Source organism: Mirounga leonina, unplaced genomic scaffold (genome assembly GCF_011800145.1).
Source record: "Mirounga leonina isolate KUSES-001 unplaced genomic scaffold, KU_Mleo_1.0 Mir_174, whole genome shotgun sequence".
Classification (NCBI taxonomy): domain Eukaryota; kingdom Metazoa; phylum Chordata; class Mammalia; order Carnivora; family Phocidae; genus Mirounga; species Mirounga leonina.
In genome coordinates this window covers 6,155,541-6,170,713 of record NW_023270451.1, presented here as the reverse complement: position 1 = coordinate 6,170,713, position 15,173 = coordinate 6,155,541, and the positions used below count along the sequence as shown (strand labels likewise).

The 15,173-nt window shown below is 40.4% G+C and overlaps 1 protein-coding gene across 2 annotated transcripts in view; it reads left to right on the top strand.

The window, feature by feature from the left end:
* The first annotated feature begins 13,480 nt into the window (after window positions 1-13,480).
* FAM185A (family with sequence similarity 185 member A) overlaps window positions 13,481-15,173 on the top strand; it is a 70,763-nt gene continuing 69,070 nt past the window's right edge. Inside the window, exon 1 of one of the 2 annotated variants that reach the window (XM_035020423.1) lies at window positions 13,481-14,193. In XM_035020423.1, the coding sequence (XP_034876314.1) occupies window positions 13,758-14,193 (436 nt within the window). In that variant the 5' untranslated portion in view covers window positions 13,481-13,757. The remainder of the gene's footprint in view (window positions 14,194-15,173) is intronic. The other variant, XM_035020422.1, reaches the window with a different exon arrangement.

The window sequence follows — 15,173 nt, the reverse complement described above, 5'->3', positions numbered from 1 at the left end:
TCAAAGGATGCCTGAGAGGCCCTATCTGTTCCCTTACTGGTTACCAAATAATTTGGTAGTGAGCAGAAACAGTTCCAAATCCTGTAGGAGGTTTGGAATGCTCAAGTAGGTCTGAAGCTGACAGTCTTCCAGAAGGTCTGCGAAGCAGAGATTCTGTATGTTTGCGTGCAATCTAGAATCTCCACATTGCAGGCCATTCCTTACTTTTGCTACAAAAATGTGCATGTTTTTCAAATTCTTCTGTCACCTTTGCTTAAATTTTTAAAAACATACCTGAAAGCATATTCATAGCATTACTAGTCTGTGTGTCCTGTCTAATTAGGTCATTGCCTTGCAAACCTGCTCTTTAATTTACGCCTTTCCTCTTCCCCATATGCTAGTCAGTAGGAATTGTGAGTCTAGATGGGTCTGTTTCCTTGGCAAGGAGCTTCATGTAGATGGGCTATCGCTGCTTCTTCCCAAATGCAACAGCCCTGGCTCCTCCCTTATTCATCATCGTGGTGGTCGTCCTCCTCCTCCTCTTCTTCCTGTTATTTCATCTAAGACTAGGATTAGTGGCTTTAACTTAGTCTCCCAGGACGACAGCATGGGGTAATGGAAATGAATGCTTTGAAGTTCATCAGTTCAGGCTTGAATCTCATTTCTCCCCTTCCTGTGTGACCTTGGGCAAGATATGCAACCTCTAAGTGGAGATTTCCTCAACTGCAAGATGACTTAAGGGTTGTTGGGAAGATTAAATGGAACAAAATCTCAGCCCAGACCCAGCATGTAGTCCTCAATAAATGTTAGCTCCTTCCCACCACTGTCTGTTTTTTTTTGTTTTCATGTGAAATACACCGTAAATGATTTTGACAGGGATCAAATAAACAGAGGTCAGCCTGGGACTGGATCAAATGGTTTAGGAAACTATAGGTTGGGTCTCCTCTAGCATGAATTTGTCCCAGAATACATCCTTAGGATCTGGTGTGAGAGTCCTGGTAAGCCTAACCTTCTAATCCCACTATGAGATGTTTTCATCTAGGGAAAGAAAGACTATGTAGGATATTGGGTACTGCGGAATATTTGTATTTGCAAAGTATTTGGGTCCTTGAAAGAATATGTGTCAACTCTTAGGGCAGGGCCAGCTTTAGACAATAAGTAGGCAGAGTTCCCTCTCCCATGTCTAGAAATTTCATAGCCTCCTCTTTTCATTGCCTAAGTACTTCCTGTTCTCAGGCTTCCCCTGACCCTAAGCAGATCTCCACTTCAGTCTTCCTTCCCTTGGGCAGCATCCCTTACTCAATTTCTTTCCTTCCTCTAAAAGCAAAGGTTCTTACATTCATTATAGGGTTAGAAGAATATTTACCAAGCCAATTTTTCCTACTTTACATCGGAAGAGGAAGTTAAAAATAAAAATAAACAACAACCAAAAAAAAAAAAAAAAACAAAACCCTCTCTGAGCTGGGGAGCCAGGAGAGTTGGCATGGGCCCCTGAGGCATCCTGTCTGCCCAGGACAAGACTCAGGAAATGAAATAGCGGAACTCGGACATTCAAGAACATCGGAGAGATAATGTGCCCCTTCTCACAGGTGAGAGGTGAGGGAAGTGGCAAGCCTCCCCACCATCACTGATCCTACCCCTGCATGTGCTGAAGCAGTAGGCAGAGAATGCCCAAGACAGTACACAAAGTGGCATGGGAGAGATACTGAGGGCTGGCTGAGTGTGCTACCTCCCATGCGCCCTTGACATTGTGATGAAAGACAGGGCTTCAGAAAGCTTTGCGGCCCATACAACTGAGAACCAGATGGGGATGCAGAATTCTCAGGAGATGCTAGCAAGGAGACCCAAGTGTGAGACCCAGGTGGATGCACATCTCAAGAGGAGTCAGCATGGTCAGGCACAAACCACTGACCAGACAACCATCCTGAAGCCATAATGCTACCTAATAACACTGAACTTGGGTCTCACACCTAAGAGGAAGAGAGAAAAAAATGAATTAAGTGGGGTTCTTTTAGTCAGCTTCATGGAGATACGATTTATGTGCAATAAACCTCACAATTTTAAGAGTACAGTTTGATGAGTTTTTACAAATATTGACAGTTGGGTAGTTACTGCCACAAACATTCCCATTTGTAGAGAGCAAAATGCAGTCTCTCCTGTCAAGCAGGAGACTGGGTCAGGCAATGATGCAAGCAGTTAAGGTACTACAACGAGGAGATATCGCCGGGACCAACGTCAGCTGACGACACCCCAGAACTGATAACACGCAGAGCCGGAGGAGGTGTGCAGAGACCCAAAACTGATGAAATCCCTTTAACAGGGAAGGATTTTGGCAGCAAACTGTCAGACTCTGCAGACACGACCCCTCTACGTCTGACCGCTTAAAAAAGGCAATTGCCGCGGACGGATCTCCAAACAGAACCGAGACCCTTCCCTGCTGGAACATCAGAAGCAGTGAGTGCCAAGAGCTGACCCGGACCAGACGGAGGCCTCAGCTCAGCTGCACCCCCCAGACTGACATCGTGTTTGGTTTGTTCACTTCCGGCCCTCTTCTGTTATCTTGTTTGTTGTGTGGCATGTCTTCTGTCCTGCTTTGTGTGCCGTGTTAAGGACCCAAGTTTAATCACGTGGGGAAATGTCATTGAGTTTGGAATCTTGAGCCTGGCTTTATAATTGTGATTTAACTTTGCTTGATGATTGAATATAGCTGACATTGTGGAAAGACACAGCTCGTGTGTGCGCCTTCCTAGCGTGCCCATGACACCATTGCTCCAGAAGTTTCCTTTGTGTGCCTTTACAATCTGTGCCCCCTCCTATCCCCATGCCTGCCATCCCAGGCACCTTGTAACATCTAGTTTTGCCTTTTCCAGTATTTTAGGTAAATAGAATCATAGATTTTTCTGGCTTCTATAATTTAGCATAAGGTTTTTGAGGTTCATCTACATTGCTGTGGACATCAATATTTCATTCCTTTTACTGCCGAGTGGTATCACACTGTACAAATACACCACAATTTATTTGCCGATTCACCAGCTGATAGACATTTGACTTGTTACTCGTGTTTGGCTATTATGAATAAAGTTGCTATAAACATTTGAATGTAAGTATGTATGAATGTATGTTTTCATTTTTTGTGGGTAAATATCTAGGAATGGAATTACTGGGTCATATGGTGAGTATATGTTTAATTCTATACAAAACTGTCAAATTGTTTTCCAAAGTGGCTGTACCATTTTGTACTCACACCAGGAACAAGTGGACACCAAGTTTCCCAGTGATCCATGTCCTTATACACTTGATATCTGTCAGTATTTTTAGTTTTAGCCATTCTGCTAGCTGTGTAGTGGCATCTAATTTTAATTTTTAATATGTGGTTTTAATTTGCATTTCCATAATGACTTACTGATGTGGAACATCTTTTTATGGGCTTAAATGCCATTTGCATATATCTTCTTAGATGAAGTGTCTATTTACTATGTTTTTGCCCAGTAAAAAATCAGGTTCTTTTGTTCCCTATTAATGTTGTAAGCATTCTTTGTATCTTCAGGATACAAGCCCTTTATTAATATGTTTTGTAGATATTTTCTCTCAGTCTCTCCCAATCTCTTCATTTTCTTAGCATTGTCTTTTTGAAGAGCGAAATTTTTTAATTTTCAGGAAATCCGATGTATCATTTTTTTCTTTTATGGTTCACGTTCTGTATCTTAAGAAATCTTTGCCAAATTCAAGGTCACAAGATTTTCCCCTATATTTTCTTCTAGAACTTTGAGAATTTTAGCTTTCCTACTTGCATCTTTTATCGTTTTCAAGTTTTTGTGTATGGTGTGAAGTAAGGGTTGATATTCTTTGGGGAGGAGGGGCATATGGATATCTAGTTGTTCAGCATGATTTGTTAGGAAAAATATCCTCTTCCCATTGAATTATCATGGCACCTTTTTCAAAAATCAATTAGCCAAATTTGTCTATTTCTGTGTTCTCTATTCTGTTCTATTGATTTATGTCTATTCTTATACCAATACAACATTATATTGATTATTGTAGCCCTGCAGTTAAGTCTTAAAATGAGGTAGTATAAACCCTCACACTTAGTTCTTTTCTCAAAATTGTTTTGGCTCAACTATGTACTTTTATTTCCATATATATTTTAGAAGCAACTTGTCAATTTCTATTTTTAAAAAAGCCTGTTGCAATTTTGCCTGAGCAATGAATCAATACGTTAGTGTGGGGTGATATGCCACTTAATGCTGAGTCTTATTTTCCTTGAATATGGTTTTGTAAATGATATTATTTTTAAATTTCAATTTCCAAATGCCATTGTTAGTCCTTAGAAATAAAATTGTTTTTTGTCATTGACCTTGTATCCTGTAACCTTGTGAAACATTTTTATTACTTCAGTAGCTTTGTACAATATTCCTTAGAATTTTCTATTTACATGATCATGCTGTCTACAAATGAACACAATTTTACTTCTTTCTTTCCAGTGTAAATTCCTCTTATTTCTTTTTATCGTCTTGTTACACTATGTAGGACCTCCAGTACAATGCAGAACAAAAGTAGTGAGAGTGAACATTCTCACGTTGTTCCACATCTTAATAGGGAAAGCATTCAGTCTTTTATAGTTAAGTATGGTATCAAGTGTAGTTTCCATAGATGCCTGTACCAGGTGGAGGAAGTTTCCTTCTATTCCAAGTTTATGGAGATTTTATAATAGGAATGGGTATTGAATTTTGCTACTTTTTTTAATCTATTGAGATGATCATGTTTTTCAACAAATGATGCTGGACAACTGGACATCTTTATGTAAAAGAATGCACCTCAAACCATACCTTGCATCATTTACAAAAAGTAACTTGAAATGAGGGATATACCTGAATGTAAAATCTAAAAGCAAAAGATGTTCAGAAGAAAACATAGGAGAAAATATTCACAACCTTGGTTTGGAGAAAGTTTTTTTGTTTTTGTTTTTGTTTTGTTTTGTTTTATATTGGACACAAAACCACAAATCATAAAAGAAGAAAAATAGATAAACTGGACTTTTTCAAAATCTACAAGATCTGCTCTTTGGAAGACAGTATTGGAAAACTGAAAACAAAAGTCACAGATGGGAAGAAAATACATGCAAACAATGTATCTGCCACAAGACTGGTATTGAGAATACATAAAGAAATCTCATAGCTTAAAAATAGGAAATCAAAGAGACCAATTTAAAAAATGGGCAAAAGGGACGCATGGTTGGCTCAGTTGGTCAAGTGTCTGCCTTCGGCTCAGGTCATGATCCCAGGGTCCTGGGATCAAGCCCCGCATCAGGCTCCCTGCTTCGCGGGAAGCCTGCTTCTCCCTCTCCCACTCCCCCTGCTTGTGTTCCTTCTCTCGCTATGTCTCTCTCTGTCAAATAAATAAATAAAATCTAAAAAAAAAAAAAAAAAAAGTGACAATACCAAGTGTTGGTGAGGATGTGGAGTAACTGGAATTCTCACATATTGCTAGTGAGAATGCAAAAATTGTATATAACTCCTTTGGAAAACAGTTTGCTTATATCTTATAAAGTTAAACATACATTTGCCAAATGACTCAGCCATTCATTCATATGTATTTATTCAAGGAAAATGAGGATATATATCTATTAAAAAACTGTACACAAATGTTTATATTGGTTTTATTAATATTCACCCCAAACTGGAAACAACCCAAATATCAACGTAAGGATGTAAAAACAGATTGTGGTACATTCATACAATGGAATGCAACTCAGAAATAAAAACAAATAAACTACTGACACATACAACAATGTGGGTGAATCTCAAATAATTATATTAAGTCAAAAGGCTATGTACTATATAATTCCATTTATAGGAGTTCCTGGAAAGGCAAAAGTGTTGGGACAGCTAACAGATCAATTATTTGCCAGGGGCTGGGTGCTGGGGGAGAAGGAGTGACTACAAAATGGTATGAGGGAACTTTTGTCAATGATGGAAAAGTTCTACATCTTGATTGTCATGATGGCTACATCACTGTATACATTTGCCAAAATTCATAGAACTGTCCACCCAAAAAGGGTGAATTTGGGTGTAAATTATACCTCATAACTTTAAAACAAAGCAAAGCAAACAAAAAGAACTAACCTTACACCAAGTGTGAAAACTGTAGACTATCAAAACAAAGAAAAAAAAATTCTAAAAACAACCAGAAAGAAAAGGCAGTTTCTCTACAAAGGCACTAAATTAGACAGATAGAAGACTTAGACTTCTCATTAGCAAAAACTGTACTCCTTTAAAGTACTGAGAGACAGTAACGGTCAACTAGTTATTTAAGGGTAAGGACAAAATACAGACGTGTACCTCTGAAACAAATAATACATTATATGTTAAAAAAAACCAAAGATAGTAGGAAGGGAGAAATGAAGGGGGAAAAATTGAAGGGGGAGACGAACCATGAGAGACTATGGACTCTGAGAAACAGACTGAGGGTTCTAGAGGGGAGGGTGGTGGGAGGATGGGTTGGCCTGGTGATGGGTATTAAAGAGGGCACGTACTGACTGGAGCACTGGGTGTTATACACAAACAATGAATCATGGAACACATCAAAAACTAATGATGTAATGTATGGTGATTAACATAATAAAATAAAAAAATTTTAAAAAAAGAGTAAGGGCAAAATAAAGACATTTACAGACAAAGTCTGAAGAAATAACTCAGAGACTCATTGAATATATATAAAGATATACTTCAGTAAAAACAAAACCAAATCTAGAAGGAAAGAGGTGAGCAAATAAGTTGGTAAATTTGCTAAATCTAAATGAGCACAAAATATAAAAAACAATAATAGGGGCGCAAGCGTGGCTTAGATGGTTAAGTGATTGACTCTTGATTTTGGCTCAGGTCATGATCTCAGGGTTATGAGATCAAGCCCCATGCCAGGCTCTGTGCTGAGCATGGAGCCTGCTTATGATTCTCTCTCTCCCTCTGCCCCTGCCCCCCACTCACACTCTCTCTCTCTCTAAAAAAAAAAAATAAAATAATAATAATAATAATAACAACTACTTGTGTGGCTTCAAAAACAAGGTGGAACTAAAATATACAAGACAATAAATGACATGGAAGACTGAAGGGAGAAGACTGATGTTAAAGAATTTCATTGTTCAAGAGGAGGAGGAAGATACTGATTGATTAGGCTTCAGCTAAGTCAAGTGAGTATGCCAAAAATTCAAGGATAATGATTAGAAGAAAAGAAATAGCCTTCCAAGTTATATTGAGGAAAAGGTGAATAAAGAAAAACATATAGACTAAATTAATGGAGAAAAAAGAGAACCCCTCCCCAAAAAAGCAAAAAGGCAAGATTAATAGAAAACACAAAATAGAATACATATAAATGTAAAAGTAATTACAAAAAATGTAAGTGGATTAATTTACCTGTTGACACAGATTCTCAAATTGGTTTTAAAGTATCCTGCTGTATTCTCAGACACCTGGGTGGCTCAGTCATTAAGTGTCTGCCTTTGGCTCAGGTCATGATCCCAGGGTCCTGGGATCGAGCCCCGCATTGGGCTCCCTGCTCAGCGGGGAGCCTGCTTCTCCCTCTCCCACTCCCCCTGCTTGTGTTCCCTCTCGCTGTGTTTCTATCAAATAAATAAAATCTTAAAAAAAAAAGTGATCCTTTAAAAAATAAATAAATAAAGTATCCTACTGTATTCTGTTTATAAGACACAAGTCCCAAATATGTCATAGGCTTGAAGTAAAAGGATGAAAATATTATTATATAAAAATATATATCAAGTCAGAAAGCAATACTAGAGATAAAGAGGGTCATTATTTAACGACAAAAAGGAAATTTATCAGGAAGCAATATTAATCTTGAACCTATACATAACTAACAGCATAGCCTCAAATTATATAAATGTAAATGGAATTTCCATTCAATGCTACTACTGTGTGAATGGTTGAAACACAATTGCTACCTTGTAGAAATGGAATTAAGCATTAGCATATATAAGAACGCTTGTCTAAAGTTAGCTTTTAAAATTTTTCTATCATGGGGCGCCTGGGTGGCTCAGTTGGTTAAGTGACTGCCTTTGGCTCAGGTCATGATCCTGGAGTCCCAGGATTGAGTCCCACATCAGGCTCCCTGCTTGGTGGGGAGTCTACTTCTCCCTCTGACCCTCCCTACTCTCATGTGATCTCTCTCATTCTCTCTCTCTCAAATAAATAAATAAAATCTTAAAAAAAATAAAAAATAAAAAAAAATAAAATTTTTCTATCATGAATAAACTCTGGTTGCTCTGTGTATCTAAACACTCAAATACATATTGCTTTAACATACAAAGTACTTGAGAATATGTGTAACATAGGCAACTTCTCAAAGTGCTTAGAATGGGGAAATTTGACTGCATTAAGTCACAAATACTTTCCTGTACATCATGGGCATGGAAACAAATAATCAAATCTGTCCACATGTCGATGATTTCAAAGGAGGCTACCTACATATTCATTAAATACTACTTAGTACTGCCAGTTATTAGATTATTGAGTTTATTAAGATTTCATAACAAGAATAAAAGTCATAAGATATATTTATTGTAAAAGTTTATAATTGAGAAAGTTGGCAAATTCCTTGGGCTTCCCTCACCTAAGCTGAATTTCAGAATTCTGTTTGTTACATTTTGCTGAAAACTCTCTCATGCCCTCTGCTGTCCATTTATTGAATATCAATTATTAAATAAAGTAAAATCTTCATGGGTATTTACATTTAGATAGTAAGAAATCCTCCACCTGTTTCATTATTTGAGTTAGTTTTAGGAAACAGTATATTTTAAGAAGTGCTTTTAAAACTTTTAAATTATAAATATGTGTTTATTATTGAAAACACACAAAAAATGAAATAATTCATTATCTCACTACTTGGAGATAACCATTGTTACCAAGTAGGAGATGTTTCTATGGAATATACTTTAAAATACAATTTTAGGGCGCCTGGGTGGCTCAGTTGGTTAAGCGTCTGCCTTCAGCTCAGGTCATGATCGCAGGGTCCTGGGATCAAGTCCTGCATCAGGGTGCCTGCGCAGCCCGTTCCCCCTCTACCCTTTCCCCCCAGCTTGTGCTCTCTCTCTCTCTCAAATAAATAAATAAAATCTTAAATACAATTTTATTTTAAAATTATTATTGTTATTACTATTATTATAGAATTGGGATCATACTAAACATACAATTTGGCATTCTACTCTTTTCACTTAATATTACTGTGAGATAATAGAGAAAAAAAAATATTGATCTCTCCTTGGCTCCTGGCACAGGGCTCCTGAAACACTTGTGATTTCTGGGTGTGATAGGAATGTCTTTTGTTCTAATGAGGTGACTTTGGGCGGGCTCTTAGATGGTTCCTGGATGAGGGCTGGTCACTGGAGAGTACAAACCATGATAAGAAGGTTGGAATTTTCAGCCCTGCCCCCATTGTCCTAAGAAGAAAGAAGGGCTGAAAATGGAATTAATGATCCATCATGCCTACATGATGAAGCCTCCATAAAAATCCCAATAGTATGGGGTTTGTAGAGCTTCCACGTAGGCAAATAAATCCACACAAGGAGGGAGACACACCCCAACTCCAGGGAGACTCCTGTTCTCAGGACTCTCCCAGACCTCACCCTGTATCTCTCTTCATTTGGCTATTCATCTGTATCCTTCAACTTATCTTTTAATAAACTGGTAAACATGTTTCCCTGAGTTCTGAGAACCACTTTGGCAAGTTCATCAAAACTGTCAAGGGGGTTGTGGGAACCTCTGATTTGTAGCCAAACCAGAAAGAAGTTGTGGGTAACCTAGGGACCTATTACTTGTAATTGGCATCTCAAGTGGGTGGGAGAAGTCTTGTGGAGCTGAGCTCTTAACCTGTGGGATCTGACACTATTTGCAGGTATGTAGTGTCAGAATTGAGTTAAACTGTAGAACACCCTGCTGGTGTCTTGGAAAATTGCTTGTTGTGGGGAAAACCCCCAGACATGTGGTAGCCAGAAGTGTCAGAAGAAGTGTTGTGAGTGTGGTAATAGTGTGAGAGTAAAGGAAAAACACACAGAAGGAGAATTGGACGATTTTCCTTTACCATTATATTATGGAAGTGCTCCCACATCACTGAATAGTCTTCAAAATATAATTTTTGAATTGCTGCATAATATTCCAGATGTATACTGATTTATGTAACATCCTAATCTTTTGAACATTTAAGTTGCTTCATTACTTTAGTATCATAAGTAACTCTATAAAACAAAATTCCTTGAAGTTTTTTTGAATATCCCTAATTTATGCTTACATTAAATCCCCAAAAATACAATTTCCAAGTCATGGATACACATATTTTTAAAGTGCTGTATGCATACTGCTAAAATGAACTCTGGAAAGTTTGTAATAACTTACACTCCCACTAGCAGTATATGTTCATGACCATAGGAATGTTGTCGTTTTTTTTCAACTGAAGATGTAAAAATACCTTACAAGTAAACTCTAAGGGGGAAAAGTTGTATATGATTCTCCATTCATTTGATGAATAATTATTTTTCTTCAAAGGTATCAGGAGGATAGAGGACCTTTTAGTAGAGTGGGAAGAGGACCAGACCCTCTAATTGTTTAATTTTCATCTTTCTGAATTTGTTTCCTCATCTATAATGTGAGGATAATACTTGCTCTGCTAAATTGAGTGTTTTATGAGGATACTATAAGATGACACATGTGAACATGCTTTGAAAACTAATGTCATACAGATGGGAGGCAGTATTTTTATTAGTCATCATTGACATGTGGACAGATTTGATACATAAGTCATGTATCAAAAGAGTATTTTTAAAGTATCAATAACTTTTTAATATCCTATATTAATCTTATATCAATCATTTCCTCCATTTTCAAATTCATGTAATCAGAAAAGTAGTATTTTAGTCAATTTTTTTTAGTTTTGTTTGAAAATAATCACTGATTTTGCCACAGAGATAATTATGGTTCACTTGCCAATTCCATGAACTTGGTTTGTCTCAAAAAAGGAAATATTACCACAGAAACAAAATAATCTGCTAGGTATTCCTATTTAATCTAAAAATATTTGGCATGTGTACAACAAATGTGAGTGCATTCTCAACTTGCATAAACCAATGTCTTTTTCAGATTTTTTCAACATTATTCTTGTGGGTTTTCATTAAAAAGACACTTTGAAGATCAGTCTGAATAATTATGACCAAATGAAACACAAAGTCAAGGACAGAGCTAATGTTCAGTGGGAATTTGGTGAACCTAAAAGCTAGCACTTACCATGAGCCTTCACTAGGAGGGAGAATAAGGAGAGAGAAAGAACTAGGAGGACAGAAAAGAGGAAAGGATAACTTATGAAAACACTGAATTTTAAAAAAGATAATGGCTAGGGGAGAACCCTGTGGCTTGGGCCCACGAGGACTTTAGCCCAGTTCATTAGGATTTTAGTCCATCTCTCTATCACTATACCTCCCAGTAATTCCAGTTATTGCACTTTTGCCAAAGGCTTCAGTTTTTTTCCCCAAGATTTATATATTTGTATGAGAGAGAGAGCAGGGGGAGGAGCAGAGGGAGAGAATCTTTAAGCAGACTCCCTGCTGATCGGGGAGCCCAAGGCGGGCTGGATCCCAAGGCCCAGGAGATCATGACCTAAGCAAAACCATCAGACACTCAACCGACTGAACGCCCCCCTGGGCACACCAACAAGGGCTTCAGTTTTTTAAGACACTCAGTTTCAGCACTTGCATTTTATTTAATGCCATTGTTTGCAGTCTCTACTAAAGAACTTAGGGAGTAATGGGTAGGAAGAGGAAGGGGCACAGAAAGGGAGAGATATACAGGGAAGCAGGAAATAATTTTTAAATTGCCTGCAGAATAATAAAAGGTAAAAAAGACCTTAAAGAGTCAGTTAGTGCAATCCTTCTTCATCTTAAAGCTGAAGAAACAGATTCAGGTGACCCAAAGAGCCAGGAAAATAATCAGTCTCATGCTCTTCTCATTGCACTGTGTTGACTCTTTTTTCCTTATTTTAGCCCTAAAACTGGGGATCATTTGTAGTCAAAGAGGTCAATGCTGCTGTCAACACAAGTCCTGATTTCTCAGATATTTCTTGGTTACTAAGAATCAGTGCTATCCCTAAAATAAAAATACAGTAATTTACACTACAATTTTGTAGCCTCTGCATCATGTTCACATCCATTACCTCATTTGATCCTTGCAAACTCTTTAAGGCAAAACAAGGAAAGTATTATTGACCTCATTTTAAGGGAAAGCAATTAAAACCCTGAGTCGTTCAATGACTGGCTTAAGATCACTTAGGATCAGGAGTGAGGCAGGACTCTAATGCTATTCCTATACCTGGTATCAAAGAGGGAGTTCCACCAAAAAACACCAGCCTGGGTGGCTCAGTTGGTTAAGCGTCTGCCTTGGGCTCAGGTAATGATCCCAGAGTGCTGGAATCGAGCCCCACTTAGGGAATCTCTGCTCAGAAGGGAGCCTGCTTCTCCTTCTCCCTCTGCCTGCTGCTCCCCCTGCTTGTGCTCCCTCCCTCTCTCTCAAACAAATAAATAAAATCTTTTTAAAAAGAATTAACCCCCCCCACCCACCCAATCTGGCTCTTTATTTTCTTGCTGAGGGATTTTCCATACCAGGGTACCTGCACTAGTTTAATGAAGTTTGTATCTAACCACCCACTTTAGTTTGGATCTAACCACAAACTCTAGTTTGCATCTAGTTCTCACCTTTTTTTAAATAAAGATTTTATTTAGGGCGCCTGGGTGGCTCAGATGGTTAAGCGTCTGCCTTCGGCTCAGGTCATGATCCTGGAGTCCCGGGATCGAGTCCCGCATCGGGCTCCCTGCTCCTTGGGAGCCTGCTTCTCTCTCTCTCTCTCTCTCTCTCTCTCTCTCATGAATAAATAAATAAAATCTTTTAAAAAAGATTTTATTTATTTATTTAGAGAGAGAGAGCAGAAGCCGGAGAAGGAGCAGAAGGAGAAGCAGATTCCCCTCTGAGCAGGGAGCCCGAGGTAGGACTCGATTCCAGGACCCTGGGATCATGACCTAAGTCGAAGGCATAAGCTTAACCTACTGAGCCACCCAGGCACCCCTAGTTCTCACCTTTTTAAAAGCCCGGTTTCTTACCCCTTAACTTGGTCCTGATCCTTATTTAGGTTCGTATTTTTCTCGGTAGATTAGGACCTCCAGGGTTTCACTCCAAAGCTCCACCTTCTCCAAAGAAGTCGCGTCCTCAGTATCCAAGGAAACCACGCAGTCCTGCCCACCTTGCTCCTTCCGCGCTCTCCATTGGCCAGTTGGATTCCCAAGTAGGTTCCACCCCCCCTCCCCAATTCCTCCAATGGCTAATGGGCTTCAGGCAACGAGCGCGCGTCTTCTGAGTTCGGGTAACACTTGTTCTTACTACCCCTTCTACCCTGCGCATTGCCTCTTGGGATATGTAGTTTCCAAACTTCCCGGAGCCCCACGACCTCTCGTCCCCGTTAGAACTACCTATCCCATGCGCCTTTGCGAAAGGGGGCGGGCACGGACGAGGAGTCCAGGTCGGAGTGGATACTTACAGCTGTGAAATTCCAACTTGCCGCGGAGGCGTGTGCGGCTGAGGCTTAAATTGCCGAAGAAAGTGAGCAGTTTGGGTTCAGCAAATCTTTGCAAACGTCTCCCCTTTGACTTGAGCCTGTGCGGTGGTCAAATAGACTGGCCGTGGCGAGACTGGCCTACGGCTGAGGTGATTTGTGGAGCGCGAGAGGGGCGCGCCATGTTCGCCCCCCGCTCGGGCTGGGGGTTCGGCTGCCTCCGCCTCAGCCAGCTCCGAGCTGCGCGGCCCTGGGCGTGTCGGGCTGGCCCGGCCCGGCGGTACCGCTCTGGTGGGGGCGAGCGCCAGCCGGGATCCGAGCCCGCGGTCTCTCCGCCAGGCCTCGCGCACCAGACTCTGAAGGAGTGGGCGCTGCTGGTGAGCCCCTTCGGTCGGCTGCGGGCGCGGCTTCCGTGTCATTTGGCCGTAAGGCCCCTGGACCCCCTCACCTACCGAGATGGCGACCGCGTGCTGGTCGCGGTGAGAGCAGCGGAGGGCGGGGCGCGGGACCTGGCGGGCCTGCAGGTGAAGTACGACGAGGCGCTGGAGGAGGTAGCCATCGTGTCTGACACCATCGACCCCCAGGCATCCGTGGAGGTGAACGCGCCGCTGAAGTTTGGCAAGTGAAGTGAAAACGGGTTTGGGTCCCAGGGCACAGCCAGAGAACTTGTGAGATTAAGCTGATGTGCACTTTTAATTGGTCCCTTTGGATCTGACTTTCTTTCTTTTTTTTTTTTTTTAAAGATTTTATTTATTTATTTGAGAGAGAGAGAATGAGAGACAGAGAGCACGAGAGGGAAGAGGGCAGAGGGAGAAGCAGACCCCCTGCTGAGCAGGGAGCCCGATGTGGGACTCGATCCCGGGACTCCAGGATCATGACCTGAGCCGAAGGCAGTCGCTTAACCAACTGAGCCACCCAGGCGCCCTTGGATCTGACTTTCTAACCTAATTTAGTTGCCCCCCGCCTCGGAACCTGCCTCTTTTTTTTTTTTTTTTTTTTCTGTTCTACTTTGAGCTTCCTAATGAAAGTTAGACTTCAGGTTCCCAATGATAGAAATTTTATAAATCCAGTGGAACATCATTTGGAATAATCTAAGTCAACTATTATTTGTGGAACCCTTATGTTCGTTCTCCTTTGGCACGTAGTTCCTATTTTTCTGTCACTGCACTTTGTCAAAAGAAAGGTGGTTTGTTTTTCAGGGTTGAAGCTTCTTGATAATCCATTCAGTGGTATGGCAGTCTATTCACATTTCCCCTTGCCTATACACAGCTTGGGGTCTGTTCCAAAACAGCTCTGTCTGTAGGATGTACCATATCTAACCTGGACCAAGTGTTCGGTTTCAGATAGGCACCCGGCTTCTAACTTACCTATCTCCCTTGTAAATTTTCCGTGAGTAGCAGTCTTTGAAAAAACACAAACACAAACACATAGTAAAACTGCCCCGGGGGACCAGTTGACAACGCCTGCAGGGTTCTAGGTATTTGGGTTCCATAATAATTATCAAATGCAAGCCAGTGTGTACACAGCAGGCTCCCCGGGAAAGTCTCCCCAGGCTCTCCTTCCTGGGACTGAAGGATGATACTAATGATGATCGTCAT